Consider the following 21,885-nt stretch of genomic DNA (forward strand, 5'->3'; position numbering starts at 1 on the left):
ATATCCTGAAGCTAAGGGCCATTTACAATGCTCTAAGCTTAGCAAGACCTCTGCTTCAAGGTCAGCCAGTGTTGATCCAGTCGGACAACATCATGGCAGTCACCCACGTAAACAGACAGGGTGGCACAAGAAGCAGGAGGGCAATGGCAGAAGCTGCAGGGATTCTTCGCTGGGCGGAAAATCATGTGATAGCACTGTCAACAGTATTCATTCCGGGAGTGGACAACTGGGAAGCAGACTTCCTCAGCACGACCTCCACCCGGGAGAGTGGGGACTTCACCCAGAAGTCGTCCACATAATTAAAAAACTCGACAGGTATTGCGCCAGGTCAAGAGACCCTCAGGCAATAGTTGTAGACGCTCTGGTAACACCGTGGGTGTACCAGTCAGTGTGTGTGTTCCCTCCTCTGCCTCTCATACCCAAGGTACTGAGATTGATAAGATGGAGAGGAGAAAGCACTATATTCGTGGCTCCGGATTGGCCAAGAAGGACTTGGTAACCGGAACTTCAAGAGATGCTCACGGAGGATCCGTGGCCTCTACCTCTAAGAAGGGACCTGCTCCAGCAAGGACCCTGTCTGTTCCAAGACTTACCGCGGCTGCGTTTGACGGCATGCCGGTTGAACACCGGATCCTGAAGGAAAAAAGGCATTCCGGATGAAGTCATCCATATCCTGATCTAAAGCCAGGAAGGATGTAACCGCAAAAACATTATCACCGCAATTGGCGAAAATATGTTGCGTAGTGCGAGGCCAGTAAGGCCCGACGGAGGAAATTCAACTGGGTCGATTCCTACATTTCCTGCAAACAGGAGTGTCTATGGGCCTGAAATTGGGGTCCATTAAGGTTCAGATTTCGGCCCTGTCAATTTTCTTCCAAAAAAGAACTAGCTTCAGTCCCTGAAGTTTAGACGTTTGTAAAAGGGGTACTGCATATACAGCCTCCTTTTGTGCCTCCAGTGGCAATTTGGGATCTCAATGTAGTTTGGGTTCCAAAAGTCACATTGGTTTGAACCACTTAAATCTGTGGAGTTAAAATATCTCACATGGAAAGTGGTCATGCTGTTGGCCCTGGCCTGGGCCAGGCGCGTGTCAGAATTGGCGGCTTTATCCTGTAAAAGCCCTTATCTGATTTTCCATTCGGACAGGGCGGAATTGAGGACTCGTCCTCAGTTTCTCCCTAAGGTGGTTCCAGCGTTTTCACCTGAACCAACCTATTGTGGTGCCTGCGGCTACTAGGGACTTGGAGGAATCCAAGTTGCTGGATGTTGTCAGGGCCCTGAAAATATTTCCAGGACGGCTGGAGTCAGGAAATCTGACTCGCTGTTTATCCTGTATGCACCCAACAAGCTGGGTGCTCCTGCTTCTAAGCAGACTATTGCTCGTTGGATTTGTAGTACAATTCAGCTTGCACATTCTGTGGCAGGCCTGCCACAGCTAAAATCTGTAAAAGCCCGTTCCACAAGGAAAGTGGGCTCATCTTGGGCGGCTGCCCGAGGGGTCTCGGCTTTACAACTTTGCCGAGCAGCTACTTGGTCAGGGGCAAACACGTTTGCTAAATTCTACAAATTTGATACCCTGGCTGAGGAGGACCTGGAGTTCTCTCATTCGGTGCTGCAGAGTCATCCGCACTCTCCCGCCCGTTTGGGAGCTTTGGTATAATCCCCATGGTCCTTACGGAGTCCCCAGCATCCACTTAGGACGTTAGAGAAAATAAGAATTTACTTACCGATAATTCTATTTCTCATAGTCCGTAGTGGATGCTGGGCGCCCATCCCAAGTGCGGATTGTCTGCAATACTTGTACATAGTTATTGTTACAAAAATCGGGTTATTATTGTTGGGAGCCATCTTTTCAGAGGCTCCTCTGTTATCATACTGTTAACTGGGTTCAGATCACAAGTTATACGGTGTGATTGGTGTGGCTGGTATGAGTCTTACCCGGGATTCAAAATCCTTCCTTATTGTGTACCCTCGTCCGGGCACAGTATCCTAACTGAGGCTTGGAGGAGGGTCATAGGGGGAGGAGCCAGTGCACACCAGTTAGTCCTAAAGCTTTCTTTAGATGTGCCCAGTCTCCTGCGGAGCCGCTATTCCCCATGGTCCTTACGGAGTCCCCAGCATCCACTACGGACTATGAGAAATAGAATTATCGGTAAGTAAATTCTTATTTTCGTATCAGCCCAGTCTTCAGTAGAAACTAAGGCTAGGGCCTTACAAGAGTCACTTCAGAAGTTGCTTCAATCAGGAGTAATAATTCCAGTACCTCCTGTGCACAAGGACAAGGTTTCTATTCCAATCTGTTTCTAGTTCAGAAGCTGAATTGGTCGTTCTGGCCCATACTCAATCTCAAGGTGCTGAACAAGTATGTTTTGGTGCCTCGCTTTCATATGGAGACTTTACGTTCCATTATTTCTCTTTCATCCACTAGGGGACACTGGAGTCCTATACAGTATTGATGTGAAGCCTGCAACCGGAGGTGTGGCACAATCTAAAATTAGCATTGTCTGCACAGCCGGCTCCTCCCCCTTCACATCCCTCCTCCCTCAGTTTGAAAAATTGTGCTGGAGGTACAGGACGTGGGAGCACAGAGCTCCTGACTAAAACTTTAAAGTGTGTTGCGTCCACCTAATAAAAGGGAGGCAAGGCTGCTTAACATTGGAAGAGACAAAGATCCCTATTGAAGGGACCTGAATCTCTCCACAGGAGATCCTCCAAGTCCTCTAATAGTGAGTACTGGTCGAAGAGAAGAGGTAGCTTAGGCTAGGGTTTTTCATGTAGTATGATTTTTTTCTCTCTCTTCTTCTAAACAATTCCTTATTTAATGTTTCTCTGCTCTCTCTGTTGTCTCCTGTGAATGGAGTTTGAACCCCCTCTTGATAAAGCTGTCTACAGTGGCGCGTGGGAGCCTAGTGCGGCGCGGGACTCAGCCTGTCTTCCCTGTGAGCAGGGAGGGACGGCAGAGCGGCGCTCTGCACAGCGAACGAGGAGACTCACAGGCGGACCGGAGCACAGGCGCCGCTACGGGATACGGTCCTGGCGCGCGCCGTCCAGCGGGTCCGGAGCGCGCCGAATAGAGGACTCTGCGCGCACCAGCGGGCAGCGGGAGGGGGTCCGAAAGAGGCATCACAGCAGCGTACATAGAAAGTAAAAGAAAAATAACTATGCTGCAGGCTCTTTTCTAAAATCTTATTAGACATTTAGTGGGGGCCATGTTTAATAGTTTTGGCGCCAGGCTGAGGTAAAGGATGGGTCCTCCCCCTCCCCCCCAGTAGTGTACATAGGGGAAGGTTTTTTTTAATGAAAGAATTAGCTCCCCCTGCTGCACTGCCTTGATAGTGCATGTATTAATATAGTAGAGCAGGCATGTCCAAACTGCGGCCCTCCAGCTGTTGAGAAACTACACATCCCAGCATGCCCTGACACAGGTTTAGCATTCTCTGACAGCAAAACTGTGTCAGGGCATGCTGGGATATGTAGTTTCACAACAGCTGGAGGGCCACAGTTTGGACATGCCTGTAGTAGAGAGATCGTTAGGTAACAGCTCCCTCTGCTGGTGTAAAATATATATACAGTATATGAGGATCTCCTGAAAAGTAATCAAACTTTACAAATTATATTTTCAAGGGACTTCTGTTTCAAAGATCCTGAAGAAAATACACGGAAGCAAGCGGATACCAACTCTAACATCGTATCTGATTTACAGTTGGGGTGTGAGGGTTGCGAGTCGGCTGGTGTTTTATTTTATTTTTATTTTTTTGAAGTAAAGAAATAAAAATTTTGGCCTGATCCTTTTATATAAGAAAAGGACAGGTAATTCCAGCCGGATCCAATACCTTCGCTTCCGTCATCTCCCAGTCTTTCTCTTCCTAGTTTAAAGGGTGAAAGCGCTGCGTAATACCCGGGTAAGGGGTTTGAGAACAACATGTCTAAGGCAACCAAGACCTCCAAGACCTGTTATGTTTGTACGAAATGTGACAAGAAGAGCACGCGGGTTGGCTGCTCCGGGGTGTGCGACTCCTGCTTTAGACAAGGACGCTCCACCTGGGAGCAGTGCTCTGGCTAGGGCATGGGAAGACAACCTTGCTAATAGAATCTCCAAGGAGATGGCAGAATCGGGCAAGCAGCAATCGGAATGGGCTGCGGGATTCTCAAAGACGATGGAGGAATTTCTCAAGTTAACGCCGCCCGCACACGCAGAAACGAGTGTGCGCAAAGCTGTTAAAATAACTCTTCCTATTATACCAGAATCAGAGGAGGAAGAGGGTTTTCTTCCTGATACGGAGGAAGGTGAGTTAATTGAACCTAACCTAGACGCCGATTTTCCAGAAGAAGACTCGGCAATCTCAGGTCTGGACTCCTTAATTGACGCTGTAAAGGAGATCCTAAGCTTTAAGGAAGAGGAAATACGGGAGCCAGAAGATTTCGATTTGTTCGAATCCCATAAGCCGCGTTCAGCAGTGTTTCCCATTCCTAAATCCCTCCAATCTCAGATGGAGGAGGCTTGGAAACAACCTGACAAACGGCGAAACGGTTTCAGGTAACTTATCCCCTGCCTAAGGGTGTAATGGACAAGTGGGAGACTCCGCCAGTAGTGGATGCTTCCCTAGGATGGTCTTCAAAGAAGACAGTCTTACCAATACATAACTTAACTACTTTAAAGGATGCGTCAGACCGTAAAGTTGACACAGCGTTAAAGTAAATTTTTGTAGCAGCTGGTGCAGCGCAGAGACCTATCGTCTGTGCTTGGGTCAACAAGGCCATGGGAGCGTGGTCTGGGCGTATTGTACAAGCTATTGAGGAGGAAAATAGCTTAGAATTTACACAACTGGCGGAACACATTCGAGAATCTGCTTCATACTTGTGTCAAGCTTCTAAGGATATTAGCAGAATAGCTTCGCGCATTTCTGCATCGGCCATATCGGCTAGAAGGATTTTATGGCTAAGAGAATGGCAAGGAGACTCTGACACCAAGAAGGCGGTAGAATCCATCCCCTTTGGGGGTGAAATGCTGTTAGGACCAGAGTTGGACAAGTGGATTTCGCAGGCTACAGCGGGGAAGTCCACTTTTCTGCCTACTGCCTACCAGCGTTTACTTCATTTAGATCACAGTCCTTTCGAGCCTGAGGAAGGGGTTTCGGTACACAAGCACGTGGGGGCAGAGGTAGAGGCCGCTCGCAGGCAGCAACCAGAAAGCAGGATAAACCTGCTGACAAGACCGTGGCATGACGGCCTCCCAGCTCACCTGGGGTCCCCCTTGGTGGGCGGCCGTCTGGCAGGTTTTCAGGACATCTGGGCCAAAACCTCACCAGAACTTTGGGTGAACAACTTAATCTCTCAGGGATGCAAACTGGAATTTCAACAGAGGCCTCAGTCAGTTTTTTACAACAGGATTGCCTCAGTGCCCTCAAAAAGCAAGGGCACTATGGGCAGCAATTCTAAAATTGCTACAGGCAGAGGTCATTATTCCGGTTCCCGCTTCTCAGAGAGGAACGGGGTTCTATTCCAATCTTTTTGTCGTGCCAAAACCAGACGGGGCGGTCAGACCAATACTCAATTTAAAAGTTTTCAACCAATTTTTAAGGGTCTACAAATTCAAGATGGAATCAATCCAATCGGTCATTGCAGGCTTAGAACAGGGCTTACTTAAGGTTCGCACTGGTGGCGGATCACAACCAATTCTGGGCCTTGCCGTTTGGTCTATCATCAGCCCCAAGAATCTTCACGAAGATCATGGCAATCATGGTTGCAGGACTGAGACTGTTGGGGGTCACGATTATTCCTTATCTGGACGATTTACTGATCAAGGCACCATCTCAGAATCGACTGCTCAAGGATGTTCAGACATCCCATCAATTTCTAATTCAACATGGATGGATTGTCAATTTCCAAAAGTCCAACCTCATACCGACTCAACGGATTCAATTTCTCGGTCTCATCTTGGACACGGTACTATTACGAGTGTTCCTACCAGAGAACAAGGTCTAGGACCTACAGAGATTAGTGGCTCAGGTACTGAGGACGCAAACTGTTTCTCTGCACCTCTGTGTGCAACTTCTCGGGAAGATGGTGGCGTCGTTCGAAGCTCTCCAGTACGGCAGACTTCATTCCCGACCATTCCAAATAAACCTCATTGCTCAGGGAGCAGGCTCGCACTGGCTTCTCCATCGGAGAATACGACTTCAACCGCAAGTGCGGGTCTCCTTGATATGGTGGTCGTTACACAAAAACCTTGCAGCTGGGAAGAGATTCGGCATTTGGGATTGGAGGATCCTGACAACGGACGCCAGTCTCAGAGGTTGGGGAGCCGTCCTAGAGGACCATCAGTTTCAGGGACGGTGGACGTTACCGGAGAGCAAACTACCCATAAATATACTCGAACTAAGAGCAGTTTACAATGCGCTTCTCTCAGCAGAAGACCTAGTCATGAATCAACACATCAGGATTCAGTCGGACAATGTCACGACGACGGCTTACATAAACCGTCAAGGAGGAACAAAGAGCAGGATGGCGTTAAAGGAAGCCACAAAGATCTTGTTGTGGGCAGAAAGACGAAGCATCATCCTCTCGGCAGTGTTCATTCCAGGTGTGGAGAACTGGGAAGCAGATTATCTCAGTCGCCAGGACATGCATTCGGGAGAGTGGTGCCTACATCCACGGATTTTCAACATGGTTGTGCGAAGATGGGGTCTGCCTCAGGTGGACCTCATGGCGTCTCGGCCAAAATGCAAAGCCATCAGCTGCCCAGATATGTGTCAAGGACTCGAGATCCAGCAGCAGAAGGAGTGGACGCATTAACTCTTCCTTGGTGTTACAGGAGGGTTTACATATTTCCACCATTCCCACTCATACCCAGGGTTCTAAAAAGGGTGAAGCGGGAACGAGTGTGGGCAGTTCTAATTGCACCAGATTGGCCCCGCAGGAGTTAGTACTCAGACCTGCGGGGGTTACTTGCGGAAGATCCTTGGAGGTTACCTCAGAGAGAGGACCTGCTATCTCAGGGACCGTTCCTACAAACCGACCTGAACATGCGTTTGACGGCGTGGCTACTGAAACCCGGATCTTAAGAAACAGAGGGATACCACGAACGGCCATTCCTACAATGATTGCTGCTAGGAAGCCGGTCACAGCCAGGCACTACTACAGGATTTGGAGAAGGTACATGGCTTGGTGTCAGGAACGGGGATGGAGTTCAACAAACTTCCACTTATCTCGACTTCTACTTTTCCTTCAGGCCGGTCTAGATGGAGGGCTCAGACTGGGCTCTCTGAAGGTTCAGATTTCGTCACTCTCCATCCTTTTTCAGCAGCGGTTAGCATCCTTGCCAGAGATTCAAACCTTTTTACAGGGGGTTCTGAGGATTCAACCCCCTTTTCGTCCTCCCACTGCACCATGGGACTTTAAATTTGGTGTTAGAATATTTGAAATCACCGACTTTTGAGCCGTTGACGAGAACAGACCAGAAATATCTATCTTGGAAGGTCACGTTATTACTTGCCTTGGCTTCGGCTAGGCGGATTTCTGAGTTGGGAGCCTTATCCTGTAAGAGTCCTTTTTTAGTTTTTCATCAGGATAGGGCGGAACTCCGTACAAGAGCAGACTTCCTTCCGAAAGTGGTTTCGGGGTTTCACGTAAACCAGCCAATAGTGGTCCCATCTTTCCAGGGTCTCACAGATGAAGGACGTGTCATTGGATGTTGTCCGAGCTTTACGGGTATACATACAGGTTACGTCGTCCTTCAGAAAGTCGGACCATTTGTTTGTTCTTTATGATGAAGGGTTGGCCAGCATCTAAACAGTCTTTGTCTAGATGGATTAGACTTGCCATTCGGCAAGCTTATATTTCCTGTGGCAAACAGGTTCCGGTTCAGACAGGGGTGCTCATACTACCCGATCAGTGGGTGCCTCGTGGGCGGCTGCCACTACTCAACTTTGCAGAGCGGCGACGTGGTCTTCAGCCCACATTGTACGCAAAATTTTACAAGTTTGATACTTTTGCGTCCGGAGACTCAAAGTTCGGATGTTTAGTTTTGCAGGCCACCGACAGCACTCCCGCCCTGGGGGATAACTTTGGGACGTCGCCTACTGTATAGGACTCCAGTGTCCCCTAGTGGATGAAAGAGAAAAGGATTTTGGTACTTACTGATAAATCCATTTCTCTGAATCCTCTAGGGGACACTGGACGCCCGCCTCGGTGCTGTCAACCTGCTGTGTTTAAATTTCTTGTTTAATCAGTTCGTGCAAACAGCGTTAGTTATTCGGTTAAGAGTTCTTGGATGCTGTTTGATATGTTGTACGGTTCGGTTCCTCGCCATGTGCTATAGTGTCATGTCCTATTCTCTCAGTCAAATTTTTCAAACTGAGGGAGAAGGGATGTGAAGGGGGAGGAGCCGGCTGTGCACACAATGCTAATTTTAAATTGTGCCACACCTCCGGTTGCAGGCTTCACACCCCTACTGTATAGGACTCCAGTGTCCCCTAGAGGATTCAGAGAAATGGATTTATCGGTAAGTACCAAAATCCTCTTTTTGGCCATTGAGCCAGAGGATTTTATGGTATCCCTGAATATCCAGGATGCTCACCTGCATGTTCCTATTGCACCGTCCTATCAGTGCTATCTCAGGCCCTGCCATTTGGATTGGCTACAGCTCCAATAGTGTTCACCAGAATTATGGTGGTAATGGCGGCTTATCTGCGTCGGCAGGGGTTAAGGATTTTTCCATACCTCGACGACCTATTAATCCGGGCACAGTCTCAGGAATTGCTTCAGTGTCATCTGCAACAGACAATAATTTGTTTACAGAAACATGGTTGGCTCATAAATTGGGTAAAGTCGTCCTTGATGCAGTCACAACGCATGATGCACTTGGGGGCTGTGTTGGATTCGTGTCTTCAGAGTGTTTTTGCCTCCGAACAAAATATCCACAATACAGTTGAGAGTTTAGGAGCTGCTACACAGTCAAGTTTATCCATTCACGCAGCTATGCGTGTAATAGGATCAATGGTGTCGACATTTGACATGGTGAAGTATGCTCAATTCCACTCAAGGCCTCTACAACGTTTGATCATTTCCAAATGGAATGGGTTACATCAGACTATAAAATCTCAGACTATGGTCCTTCCTCTGGAAGTACGGAGGTCGTTAGCCTGGTGGCTACAGACATCCCATCTGGACAAAAAGAATCCCTTTTGGTTCTCAGAAGTTCTGACAACGAATGCCAGTCTTCAGGGCTGGGGAGCAGTGTCGGGAAGAAGTTGCTTCCAGGGGCAGTGGACCAAGGAAGAAAGTTGCCTGCTAATAAATATATTGGAGCTTCGGGCCATATATATGGCACTCATTCAGATAAAGGACATCCTTCAGGGAAAACCAGTTCAAATTTGCTTGGACAATGCAACGACCGTAGCGTACCTCAATCATCAGGGATGAACTCGCAGCCAAAAGGCAATGAAGGAGGTAAGCCGCACGTTAATGTGTGCAGAACTTCATTATCCAGCCTTGTCTGCAGTGTTAATTCCGGGAGTCCTAAACTGGGAAGCGGATTTTCTCAGTCAACATGCCATTCATGCAAACTAATGGGCTTTACACCCCGAGGTCTTCCAGATTCTGGTAGACAAGTGGGTGTTACCGAAGTTAGATCTCATGGCTTCCCGTCAGAACAACAAAGTTCCAGCATACGGGTCAAGGACAAAGGATCCCAAAGCGACCCTTGTGGATGCCCTGTCAGTTAGATGGGACTTTCATCTGGCCTATGTTATTCCACCGATCGCTCTGTTGCCCAGGGTGAAGCGAAAGGTAAAACAGGGAAAGGGTGCCGTGATACTAATAGCTCCGGCTTGGCCCAGAAGACATTGGTACACAGATCTGCAGAGGCTGTCGGTGGATACTCTATTCTTACTCCCTCAATGTCCAGATCTACTGTCTCAGGGTCCTTAATAGCAAGCATCTGGATTGTCTGTCTTTGTCGGCGTGGCTCTTGAGACTTCCATCCTGAAAGCAAGAGGATTCTCACAAAAGGTAATTCAAACAATGCTTAGAGCAAGGAAACCATCCTAAGCTCGCATTTATTACCAAATATTTTCTTCAGGCAGGAATGGACAAAGGTCTATGGGTGGCTTCCTTGAGAGTGCAGGTGTCAGCATTGACTGTATGGTTTCAAAAGAAAATTGCTAACCTACAGGATGTTCGCACTTTTTTCCAAGGAATGCTTCACATCCATCCTTTTGTTCCTCCTAGAGCTCCTTGGGATCTAGGTTTTGTACTAAAGGCGTTTCAAGTTGCCCCATTTGAACCACTGAAGCAAGTGGATCTTAAATGATTGACAGCTAAAGTTTTCTTTCTACTGGCTATTGCTTCAGCTAAAAGAGTTTCAGACTTGGGAGCTTTGTTATGTCGCCCTCCTTTTCAGATTTTTCATCCAGATAGAGCGGTTCTCAGAAATAAATCTGGTTATCTTCCTAAGGTGGTGTCTAAATTCCACCTTAACAAATATATTGTAGTCCCGGCTTTCCAAGGGCCAGACCTTTCTGCGGGAGACTCTTCGTTGGACGTAGTCCGTGCGTTAAGTATCTACGTGGATCGTAGCAGTGCCATCAGAAAGACACACTCTTTATTCTGTACGGATTTCACAAGAGAGGATGGCCTGCTGACAAGCAGACACTGTCGAAGTGGCTTCAGATGACTATTTCAGAAGCATATTCTCAAGCTGATCTCCCTATTCCGGCTAATGTCTTTGCTCTCTCTACTCGTAAGGTAGGTCCTTCATGGGCAGCACAATGTGGTGCTTCAGCTGAACAAATATGTAGGGCAGCCACATGATCTTCCATTAACACGTTCATTAGACATTATGCCGTTGATACCTTTGCCTCTCAGGACGCTGAATTCGGGCAATGGATTCTCCTGTCCAATCAGGAGCGTCCCCTCCACTAAAATTGCTTTGGGACATTCCAATATTTATCCTGTGGATAATCTGTGGACCCTGCAGGAGAAATGCGTAGTTACGGTAAACTTACCATCGATAACTCTATTTCTCCTAAGTCCACAGTATTCCTGATGCACCTGTTTTGAGTATCCTTACACCTAGTAACTTCTTCCGTCTTGTATGGAAGTGTGTGTTCTTCTTGCCTGACTAGGGCTCTCTATGATGCTCCTGCCTTGAGCCTTGGAAAATTCCCTGAGCCAGGAGGTGGGGATACAGGGGACTCGCCCGTTGCATTCTGGGAGGGCAAAAGCTTTGATTGTTGGTGCCAGTCCGCTGATGCTACCTTATATAATGTGTATCCTGTGGACTTAGGAGAAATAAAGTTATCGACTGTAAGTCTACCATAACTACGTATTTCTTCTTCCTCCACTAAGAGGCACAGGAAAACTTTTGGGGTATAGCCTGTAGAGGAGAGTATTTACTTGTATTTTCCTAGCAAGAATCTATCTCCCTCCATTATACCCCGCCTCCAGCCACCTATAGCCAGTTTTTGTTGCAGGAGCAGCCACCATTTTTAGGGAGCCTGCTTTTAAGTAGCCTGCCCATTATTTTTATTTGATTTTAATGGCATCTTTGGATATCCAGAAAGCTTGTTTACATATTCCCGTCCGAGTCAGCCAACGACGCTTCCTCAGATTTAAGGTTCAGTCCAATCACTACCAATTTGTCATTGGACAGTTCACGGCTCTTTGTGCTTTCATGTTCATGAAAGTTATGACAATGCACATTTGTCGCAGGGACATCAGAACCTTGCCTTATCTAGACGACCTTTTCCTGGCCCAGTCTGTGGATGTCTGTACAGACCATATTTGTCTGATGGTGGAACTTCTACAGTCACACAGGTGGAAGTTCAACTGGCTAAAGTCTATGTTGATGCCTTTGCAGGAGATGTTAAACTAAGGAGCTCTGCTAGATTCCAGAATCCTACAAGTTTTCCTTCCGGCAGACAAGTTTCAGGCCCTGGACTCCCAAGATTCGCACATTCCTCAACCATCGTCTGGTGTCGATCCACTCCTGCATGCGGATCCTGGGTTCATTGGTCTCCACGTTCAACATGATGGAGAATGCCCAGTTTCACTCCCGTCCTCTTCAACTGGAAATTTTGGCCAGATAGAACAAGTCCCACCTCAAGTTGCAGGCGATCATTCCCTTATGAGAGGTTTGTCACTACCTCTTGTGCCTCCACCAGTCCCATCTGGACAAGTGCCAACCTTTTTGGATCCCTGCCTAGGTCCTGCCTACTACCGACGCAAGTCTTCAGGGTTTTGGGCAGTGTCCTGTCTGCAAATGTTTCAGGGACGGCTCAGGAGAGCAGACTCTTCATCTATGTCCGAGAACTAAGGGTGGTGAACTGGGCTCTTTTCTTGGGTCAGCCTCTCCTCTATGGGAGCCCAGTCAGACAATGGGACAGTTGTCAGCCGCATCCCCCACTGGGTAGAGCAGTACCTTCCGGCTCTGTCTGCGGTCTTTATTCCCGGTGGTCAGAATTTGGAAGGGGACTACATAAGTCACCAGGATGTACATTCAGGTGAGTGCGCTCTGCATCCAGTCATCTTCCAGTTACTAGTCTGCTGTTGGGGCCTACCGGACATAGACATTGATGGCGTCTTTGCACAACAGATTGCTGAGGCATTGTCCCTGCACCAGGGGTCGCGGAGCTCTCCTGGTAGACTCTCTGGTGGCCCCGTGGACGTTCCCATGTCAAGTCCCGGAGTCTTGCCCTCGGGCTCGAAGACTGCTGATCCGACGCTGGTGGTACTGCAGCGGCGGGCGAGGGGTCTCCATGTCCGGTGGAGGGGCAGTGTGGGGTCTGGCTGTGTGGGTGGCTTCGGGAGTGCAGGAAGGGAGCTGATGGCTATGGGCCGGGTTCTCCTTGTGTGTCTGCAATACAGGGCACCATGCTGAGACCAAGACACAGCAGTAGTGCAAGGGCTTCTCAGTCATTCCCTGTTTCCCATTGCTTTTTATAAGGGTTTGGACTTCAGTGGGTCGGTGGTAGTGCTTTAAGCTACTGCCTTAAGTAAGTGTTTCGGCTCCTTGTGTGCTGTTTCTCCTATGAGTTCTGTCGTGCCTCACTGAGTTTAACGCTACACTCTTCACAAAAGGTAAGGGTTCATTGCCACTCCCTGCATGCTGTCTGTGCCCTGGGCAGGTATACCCAGTGCTTCTGGTGGTGCTAGTAGCTCCTGCAGGATCTCTTTCAGCCACTTATTTTTTTTAGTGTCTCTCAATCAAGGTGCAGTCTTTCCATTATCCACTTTTTCTGTTTTTTTTTTTTTTTTTCCATTCAAGCCACAGACATCCCAGAATAAAGTTTTCTTAAGTCTATTATCCAAGTCAGTCATTCCAAAACTCATTTTTTTCCAGACACTTCAGAATCCAGTTTTTGCCAGTCTCCTTCATTCAAGTCACAGTTATCCAGGATCCTTTCTTCAGCCTCATTTAAGCAAATCACAGTTTCTTCAAAGTCTTGTTCGTGTTCAGCCTCAGTCATTCCGGTACCAGTGCTTTCAGTCTCTACTACCTCTGAAATTAATCCCTGGATATCCACAAGCCTTAGGTGATTCCTGTGGTCCATAAGAAAGAACTATATTTGGCCTCGTTGCTTCCTCCCTTCAACTTCTGTAGCTCAGCTCGTCGGAAACCTCTCTCATGGCTGACCTGACATCCCGCTCATCTACATCTTTCCTCCAATCTCAATGATCCAGCGGGTTCTTTGCAAGTTCAAATTGGAGAGAAGCGCGGTGATCCTGGTGGATACGGCGGGTGTGGTACGCACGATCTTCTGGGTATCTCTATCGACACCTCTCTGTGTCTTCTTAGACTGACATATCTTCAGTCACAAGGCCATGCTTCCATTTGGATTGTTCCGCCTTTCTTTGATAGGGTGACTCTTGAGATACCCATCCTAAAAGAAAGTAGTTTTCCAGTAAGGTCATCTGTGCCATGCTTAATGCCTGAAAGCCACCTTCGGCTATAATTTATCACCAGTTTTGGCAAATATATTCTGTTTGGCCAGAGCCTTCAATCCCAGGTCATTCTGGCTCTCACAAGTCATTTTCCTTTCTGCAGGCAGGTCTGGATTTGGGCCTCTGGCTTCCTTTCTTGAAGGTACAGGTCTCGGCCCTTTCTGTCCTTCAGCGGCAGATAGCACTTTTACCGTATGGGCAAACATTTTTTCAGGGTGTCCTACATGTGCAGCCATCGTTTGTTCCTCCGTTGGCTCCTTTAAACCTGTCCTTGTTATTTCTAGCTCTGCAGTACGCTCCTTTTAAGCTTTTGGATACAGTGGACATTCCTTGGTTAAAGTGAAACACTGTATCGGCCCGACAAGTGTCCGATTTGAGCACCTTGTCCCTTTGCTCCCCCTTTCTGATCATCCATTCGGATCGGGGCTTTCTGAGGACTCATTTGAGTTACATACCCAATGTGATGTCTCTGTTCCACATCAACCAGTAGTTTGTGGTACTGTCTTTTTAGGATCCGGACTCTTTGCCACAGGAATCTTCTCTGAATTTACATGGACAGGATCAGAGATGTCCCCAAGTCGGATTCTCTTTGTCGAAAGTACCAGTCAATCAGCTCCTAATTTGTAGTTTATCTCTCTCCACTCTCTCCACTCTATCACTCTGCAAGGCTTAGTACATATGCCCCCTATTTGGCTATCATGGTTTCTGATTTAAAGGCACTCTCACGTTGTAACCCTTTCTTGGTTTTCCTGAAAAATGAAGGCTGTCCTGAGGACAAAACCATTTTTTCAGTCCAGGATTTTTTCTCCATTTCCACATGAACTAGGAAATAGTGGTTCCTGCCTTACATCTGGAGCCTCAGTCAGTGGTAGATGAATCACTTCACACCTTAGGTTTTGTGTTAGAGCATTGAGGATGTACTGTATGTTTAAAAAACAAGAGAGCTTTGTTGCTCAAATTAGCTTTTTATCCTTTATGATTTACCTAAAAGAGGCTGGCCTGCATCAAAACAGACCATTGCGGAATAAATTGTCTGTAATCCATTTAGCCTAAACCTCAGCAGGTAAAACTGGATTAGTTTGCACTCAACTAGGTCCATTAGGAGCTTTGTGGGTGGCAAGACATGGGGCTTTCTTTGAACAAATTTGTAAAATGTTCTCCTGGTTATGGGTACATTTACTAAATCCTACTATTGTATTCAGTGATGCTAATTGCAGATGTAGGGTGCTTTGTGCAGCTGCGGGATGGTTCCTTGCTGTGAGAACAGCTTTGGAACATCTACAAAGTATTTCAGTGTCCCCATGATCCTTTTTTTTTTTTCTTGTTTCTTTCCATGAGGGGCACTGGACGCCCTCGCTCATGCTCCTTGCTCTTTTGTGCCGGATTTTTTGTTTTTTCATTTTTGTTATATGCCCTGTTTGGCACTGCATTTCTGTATATTCTCATTCTCCTTCCTCGCAATACTTGAACTCTGTTTGTTATTAGCTGAAGTGATGTTGGCCATGGGGGGACTAGATATAGAGGGGGGTGGAGCCTGAGCTGCAGTGTTTTTATGGTTTTTTCGTTTTTTAAAGCAAACCTCATATATCCCAGAGTACTCCATGTTCCTCATGCAAATCAAAGAAGTATTGGGATGTAGTTATGTGACCGGCAGGAGACCGCCAGTCACTTTACCTCCCTCTACATCCTGCCCCTTCACAATCCCGACGGTCGGCATGCCGACCAACAGGGACTAATCTCACTCGTCTGTGTCCATGTGTAATACGATACATACCTGAAATATTAATGGAACACAGTTCCAAATATACAATTTCTGTTCCTGCTATCATTGTCAGGGAAAAGACTTGCTCTAGCTCATAACTGGGAACACAGAATGGCCAGGACAGTGAACTGAGGCTATATCTGGTTCAGTTTTGGCTGTAGCTCTCTTTCATAAGCGTAATGAACAACCTTTCCTTTCAGGTGTTCACAACATTGTTTCATCCTTAGTCCTTTCAGTATTCAATAAACTGGCTTTCTTACTTACTGGACTCTGGTTTTTATATCCTGGAAGGGGTTTCCTTTTTAAAAATTATTGCTCAGCTTGTACGATGTCTAATTGGCATTTCTTATTTGCTCTGTTATGGTTGATTGGTTACTTTTATTGGCTTGTTTTGTAATTATGAGCAAATATAGTGGAGGGGTATAGAGGAGAGGAGTTAAGAATACAAACAGGTTTTTTAATCTGACACTAAAGGTGGGTACACACTGGCCGATATATCACGGATCCGTCGGCCAGTGTGTATGGGCGATACGTCTGTGAACTCCGTCGTTCACAGACGTATCGCGTCGGCCCCGCAGCACAGCAGACGGCCAATATATCTACCGATATATTGGTGCATCGCTGCGTGTGAACGGGCGGTCGGATACCCGCCCGTACACATGCAGCGGCAGCCGGCGGTGATTGACAGATTGACGGATCGGGCAGTGTGTATGCACAGCACACTGCCCGATCCGTCCATAGATATATACCTGCAGATCAATTGATTGGCAGATATATCTACCAGTGTGTACCCACCTTTAGCTCCTACTCCAGTGCCCTCTATATCCCCAAGGTTAACCGTGTCCTCCAATGGATTCAGAGAAATGTAATTTAAAGGTAATAACAAAAGTCCTCTAAACCCGTTTTAATATCCACACACTGGATCATGCAATGGACCACATACTCTGAAATACAATTTGTAGAATGTATACTGTTTATTGTACTTCTGGATTTATCAGTTTTTTAAATGTATGTTCCATTTTGTCCACCTAAAGAAAATGTTGAATTATGGACTGCCTTTTATTTATTTTTTTCCCCCCTGCAACTCTTTTTGAAGGTGATCGTCCCACTTCCTACATGGAATTCCAGAACATGTGAGCCACTGACAGAGAATATGGAAAAATTTGCCATTGAAACAGAGCTAATATACAAGTACTCTCCATTTCGTTCCCAAAGTGAAGTTATGGAACAATTCAGAAAAATTAGTGGAGATTCAGGTAAAATAGAAAGTAACATTGGTATTTTCCTTTTTTTTCCGTTTTAAATCAGTGAGTGATTGTTGTACTTTAATTGATTAGATCTATGCAGTTCTCACAGATTATATATCACGTTAAGCCTGTTTCTTAGTGCTGGTTTTTATGCAGAAGTTGAAGCACTAAGTTTAAATTTGCATTTGCTCTGTTATAGGTACTATAGTGGTCATTTTTAACTTGAAATTAATGGATGCTGGAGAACCAGAGCTTGATGTAGTGTCTGACCCAAAAGACATTCAGATGGCTGGGACCCCTCCAGAAGGAACGTAAGTGACGTTAAAGATGTGCAGGGAACATGTATTTTTATCATAGTTTTGTAAGTTTTATCACACTTGTATTCTATAGCTTGGTATAGGTTGGATACATATGAACCTTAACTGTAACCAGTTAAGGGTGCACGCATGACAAACACATGGAAATGTATTGGCAGCATCTTAAAATGTATCCAGTTTTACAACACTAGCATTTGTGCCAGATGTGCATCAAGAGCAACAAGTGTGTGTTTGTATCCCATAATAGCATAAGGCCGTGTTAGTAAATGTAAAAGTCTCACATTACCATCATTTTATAAAATACAGTATAATGTAATGTTGCATGTTTAACATTAAATGTAATTGCATAAAAAAAACCCAAATAGAATTTCAGTTAAATACAAATAGCTGTTCCTTTTTGTATTTATATCAAATAATAGTTCACATGGTATATGAAATAATGCAAATACAGGTGCAACGTTTTATAGCAACATCCACACCAATGATTTATCTATTAAGTCAATAGCAATGTAAAGTTAAGCTGGCCAGAAACCTAAAAATTTATTGTTTGATCTGGCTGGTTGGAACTAAAATCTGGTAATGGATTGAAACAATTGACCATTTGCTCCCAAACACTGCAAAACAGACAAAAATGGTCAGATGAATTGGTTAAATCCATTTGGTTTAACCAATTTGTCTGAACGACCGTTTTTGTCAGTTTTCCGTTATTTTGGAGCAAATGGTCAATTTAGTCATTTTCTCCCATACATTACCAGATTTTCTTTCTCGGCCAGCATCACTATTGGGGGTGGGCCGGCCTCCTTGACGTCACTGAGTATGCTCTAGCCGGCGGTCTAACTGATGGGGGCGTGCTATGGGGTGCTGGGCTTCCCCCAAGCTCTCCATTTAATGTGAATAGATGACATTTGGCGGCATGGAGTAGGCTGCCTGTTTTAGCAGGGCGCCTCTAAAGGGGCAGGACGCATTTTGCACTTTAAAAATCGACCAAGGCAAGGTAGGTGCCCTGCTAAAACAGCCTAGCGTGAACACTATAATTTGTTAGAGAGCCCTTTAACTGGGGACAGAAATGTAATGCGAGTCACATTCGTATGTCACGAGTCACATGTCAAAATTGATTTTAAATATAGTTTAACATTCAGTTTTTTGTTTGTGTGCCAATCATAAGTTTAGGGTCTTACAAGTGTATAGTATAACAATCATTGTTAAAATAATTAGTATACCAGGTTTAAATAAATATACAAGTCCCTTCAGTTCAGTGTGATTTACCGGATGACGGGATTCCAACTGTCAGTATACAGACAGCGGCATCCTGTCTGCGGAATCCCGGCAGCGATTCTCTTTTGCGTGGTCGCTGTGCTCGCCACGCTTGGGGCCCGGTTGCTTGCTCAGCCTGCCCACAAGTTCTATTCCCACTCAGTGGCGTGGACCCACCAACTAAGTGGGTATGCTAGGTGGCAGTCAGGATTTTGTATGTCTGTATTTCACCGGCTGTTGGGATTCCGGCGTCGGGTCTCCTGAGCGCTGGGATCCCGACAGCCGGCATTTTAACTGCATACCTTCAATTCCTATGTCCATTCTGTTGTAACATGAGTTGGGCATATAAACAATAACATGTAACTGCTAAGGGTGTCCATGTTTTCTTTCTTTTCAGCTTCTAAACATTATTATGACTTCCTGTCCCATATGTTGTCATATTTTTAAAATGTTGAATTTCAGCTGCATTTTTGTGTGTGGTGCGTTTAAACTTCTAAAAATTAACATGAAATGTAAGTGAGTAACATAGAATGACCCAGTTGTATTATGCACATATCTATGTTTGCCTAATATCTAGGAAGCCAGAGCGCCGTTCATTTAGAGCCTATGCCGCTGTACTTTATATTGATCCAAGAATGAGAATCTTCATTCATGGCCACAAGGTGCAAACAAAACGATTATCTTGTTGTCTCTACAAGCCCAGGTAAGGAATTAATGATAATATTTTTATATATTAAAACAAATGAGGATTTTTGGAACCTGCCATTAAATCAGTTTCTCTTTATCCTTTTGAGGACACTATAACATTAGAAGGCGCATTTCCAGGAGTAATCTGCAAATAGTCTGTGGGCTACCTCCTTCCATTCTACAGTTCATGATTCTAACTAGTTTCAATATTAACAACACCCATCGGGGATCATATAGTTCACACTGAATGATAATAGTCTAACATAGAAAAAGAGGGGAAAAAGTCTCCCACATATGGCTTAAGAGAAATTGTTTTAACAGTGTGTACCAAAAATAATCTTTACTCTAGCATTCAATTTGGGGCACACACTGGTATACCACGTTCCAGAGATGCCTTTAAGGGAGGGATTATTTTTTATTGTACATCATTGTAAATGTATGAATAGATAAACATGTGTTCCCTTTGCACAGCTGCTCTACAAAGGCAATGTGTCGTTGCGCACAAGAAGCGTTCCCTGATTTAGTAGAATGAACCATCAGTCTATCGGGAATGAGGGGCCCTTCTAAAACATATGCTTGCCATAACTGTGCTCCACCTGGCCATCGACCGATAGATGGCTAACTTCACCGTAAAGCACCAGGAAGCTGTCTGTCGCAAAGCAGCAGATTTTTCCACATAGCCAAGTTTTGAAAAACTACAACAACAACAAATAAATGCCATTGCTGGAAGCCAGATCCTGGCCCATAGCAGGAATCTCACTTTTTTTGTTAAGCAGAAAACAGATACTGACTTTTGGTTAAATGAAGGTCTGGTGTGTTGGACGGCCTGCCCAGAAATGGGGTCCTATCTAAAAGACACTGTCGTATCTATAATGGGCCTCTGGGTTCAGTAGGCATATACAACGTACACCCTGCACCCATTTAATTATACTTACCTTTCCGTCTGGTCGGCGCTGGCTGCAGAGCTGCAAATCACTGGGAAAATGGGCACCTCTGCCATTTTCCTGTGATTTGCTTATGCGCAATAGAGATGTCCCTGAGAACGTGACAAGGGCGCCTTGTTTCCGGAGACAAGTGCACGTGCAGTAGACTTTGGCAGCATCATTGGAGAGAAGGGGGCCTGATTGGAGTCTGCACATGGGCCCCCTCTCTTAAAGCGCCTCTGCTACAAAATAGACCCATCTGATAGAAGAAATTCCAGCAAAAATTATACTGTTTGAAAACTAAAATCCAATGAAACCAAAGGTTCGAGAAGTGGTATCTGTCACGCTGAAAGGCCAAACTGAGATTATTTATTAACAGTTTCTTATATAGCACTGAAATTTCTGTTGTGCTTTACAATTGGAAACTAGGTAATAACAGTCATAGGGGTAGGAAGGCCCTGCTCGCATGCTTACAATCTAAAGGGAAATAAGCATTGATAGACAAGGATATGTACTATCTATTGCATAGTTGTCCACTAGATTGCAAAGGTTCTTGGTGGGCTGTATGATTTCCTATGTAATTGGATAGGAAAGTTTCTGAAGGTTATGTGGGTGGTTACGGAATCTGATAAGCTTGCCTGAAGAGGAGAGTTTCAGGGAACGCTTGAAGGTTGGATACCAGAGGAGAGTTTTTATTGTTCATGGTACCCATGCATGGGTAGCTTCTGAGAGAATCATTTAAATCATAATTTCAACACAATGTAATCTAACCAAAAAGAGGTAACTAAATCTAAAATACAATCTGATCAATATGAAACCTTGCCATTGCTTGAGAAGTTTGGCATTGTAATTGCATTTGATGCAGAGCGAAGCTCAAGCTACTAATATCTTATCAACAACATCAGACTGTGAGAGGATGACTATGGTCACTATCCGTAGATTCAAAAACTGGAAATCTGTTGAACATAACGTGGCTAGATGCTATGGAACCTTTACAGCTCATTGAAACAATGCTTCATTCCTCCTGAAAACGAATGAAATTAATAGCTATTATTCATGCATACCTGTATGTCTTTTCTATATCATGGGACAGCTTGGGTTGGATATGGAGCACTCCATGGCAACTGGAGTGATCAGAACCCCATAGGCTTTAGCCATTTTTAGCACAATTTGTTACGGCCATGGGGCAGTTTCTGTATCCTGGGACACCTGAACTGTTTCTTTATCACTGGCGTGCGATACAGAGTGGCATTTTGTCGTTCCATAGGGAGGCATGAGTTTTATATCCTGCGGATATCATTGGCACATTCTTTTCCGCACAGTGAAAGATATTTGCTGCTTCCTCCGTGGCTATTTAGCTACTGGTCTCTCGTGGTTCGTGTACACCACAGCTGTTGCATTACTCAGTTAGATCCAAAGGCCTCCCGCCAATGCAGGATTGTGCCTGAAGCACAGCCCAAATAACTGCCTTTAAATCTAAATTGTATATAAGAAGCCTGAAACCAGAATCCTGCAGTCTCCAAACATCACTCCATCCTCACAGGCTTTCGCTGGTTCGGACCTTAGCCAAGGTTATGTCAGCTGAGTAACAAAGCAAAAACTGACATAATTGTCTCTGACAGTTGGAACATTTGATTTGCCTAGTGGGGATTCGATCAAGATCAGCTGACAAGAAGCTCCAGTTGATACGTCTTGGAATCGCTTTGAAGTAAGGGACCTTCCTGTTTAGTAACTTTGCTTGTAATGGACCA

General features: G+C 45.6%; 1 protein-coding gene across 6 annotated transcripts in view; it reads left to right on the forward strand.

Moving 5' to 3' along the window:
- MORC2 (MORC family CW-type zinc finger 2) overlaps positions 1–21,885 on the forward strand; it is a 343,405-nt gene that overhangs the window by 109,524 nt on the left and 211,996 nt on the right. For all 6 annotated transcript variants that reach the window (XM_063913415.1, XM_063913413.1, XM_063913411.1 and 3 more), the window contains exons 8-10: positions 16,803–16,962; positions 17,153–17,264; positions 19,102–19,227. In XM_063913415.1, coding sequence (XP_063769485.1) covers positions 16,803–16,962; positions 17,153–17,264; positions 19,102–19,227 — 398 coding nt within the window. The remainder of the gene's footprint in view (positions 1–16,802; positions 16,963–17,152; positions 17,265–19,101; positions 19,228–21,885) is intronic.

Source organism: Pseudophryne corroboree, chromosome 1 (genome assembly GCF_028390025.1).
Source record: "Pseudophryne corroboree isolate aPseCor3 chromosome 1, aPseCor3.hap2, whole genome shotgun sequence".
NCBI classification, from domain to species: Eukaryota; Metazoa; Chordata; class Amphibia; order Anura; family Myobatrachidae; genus Pseudophryne; species Pseudophryne corroboree.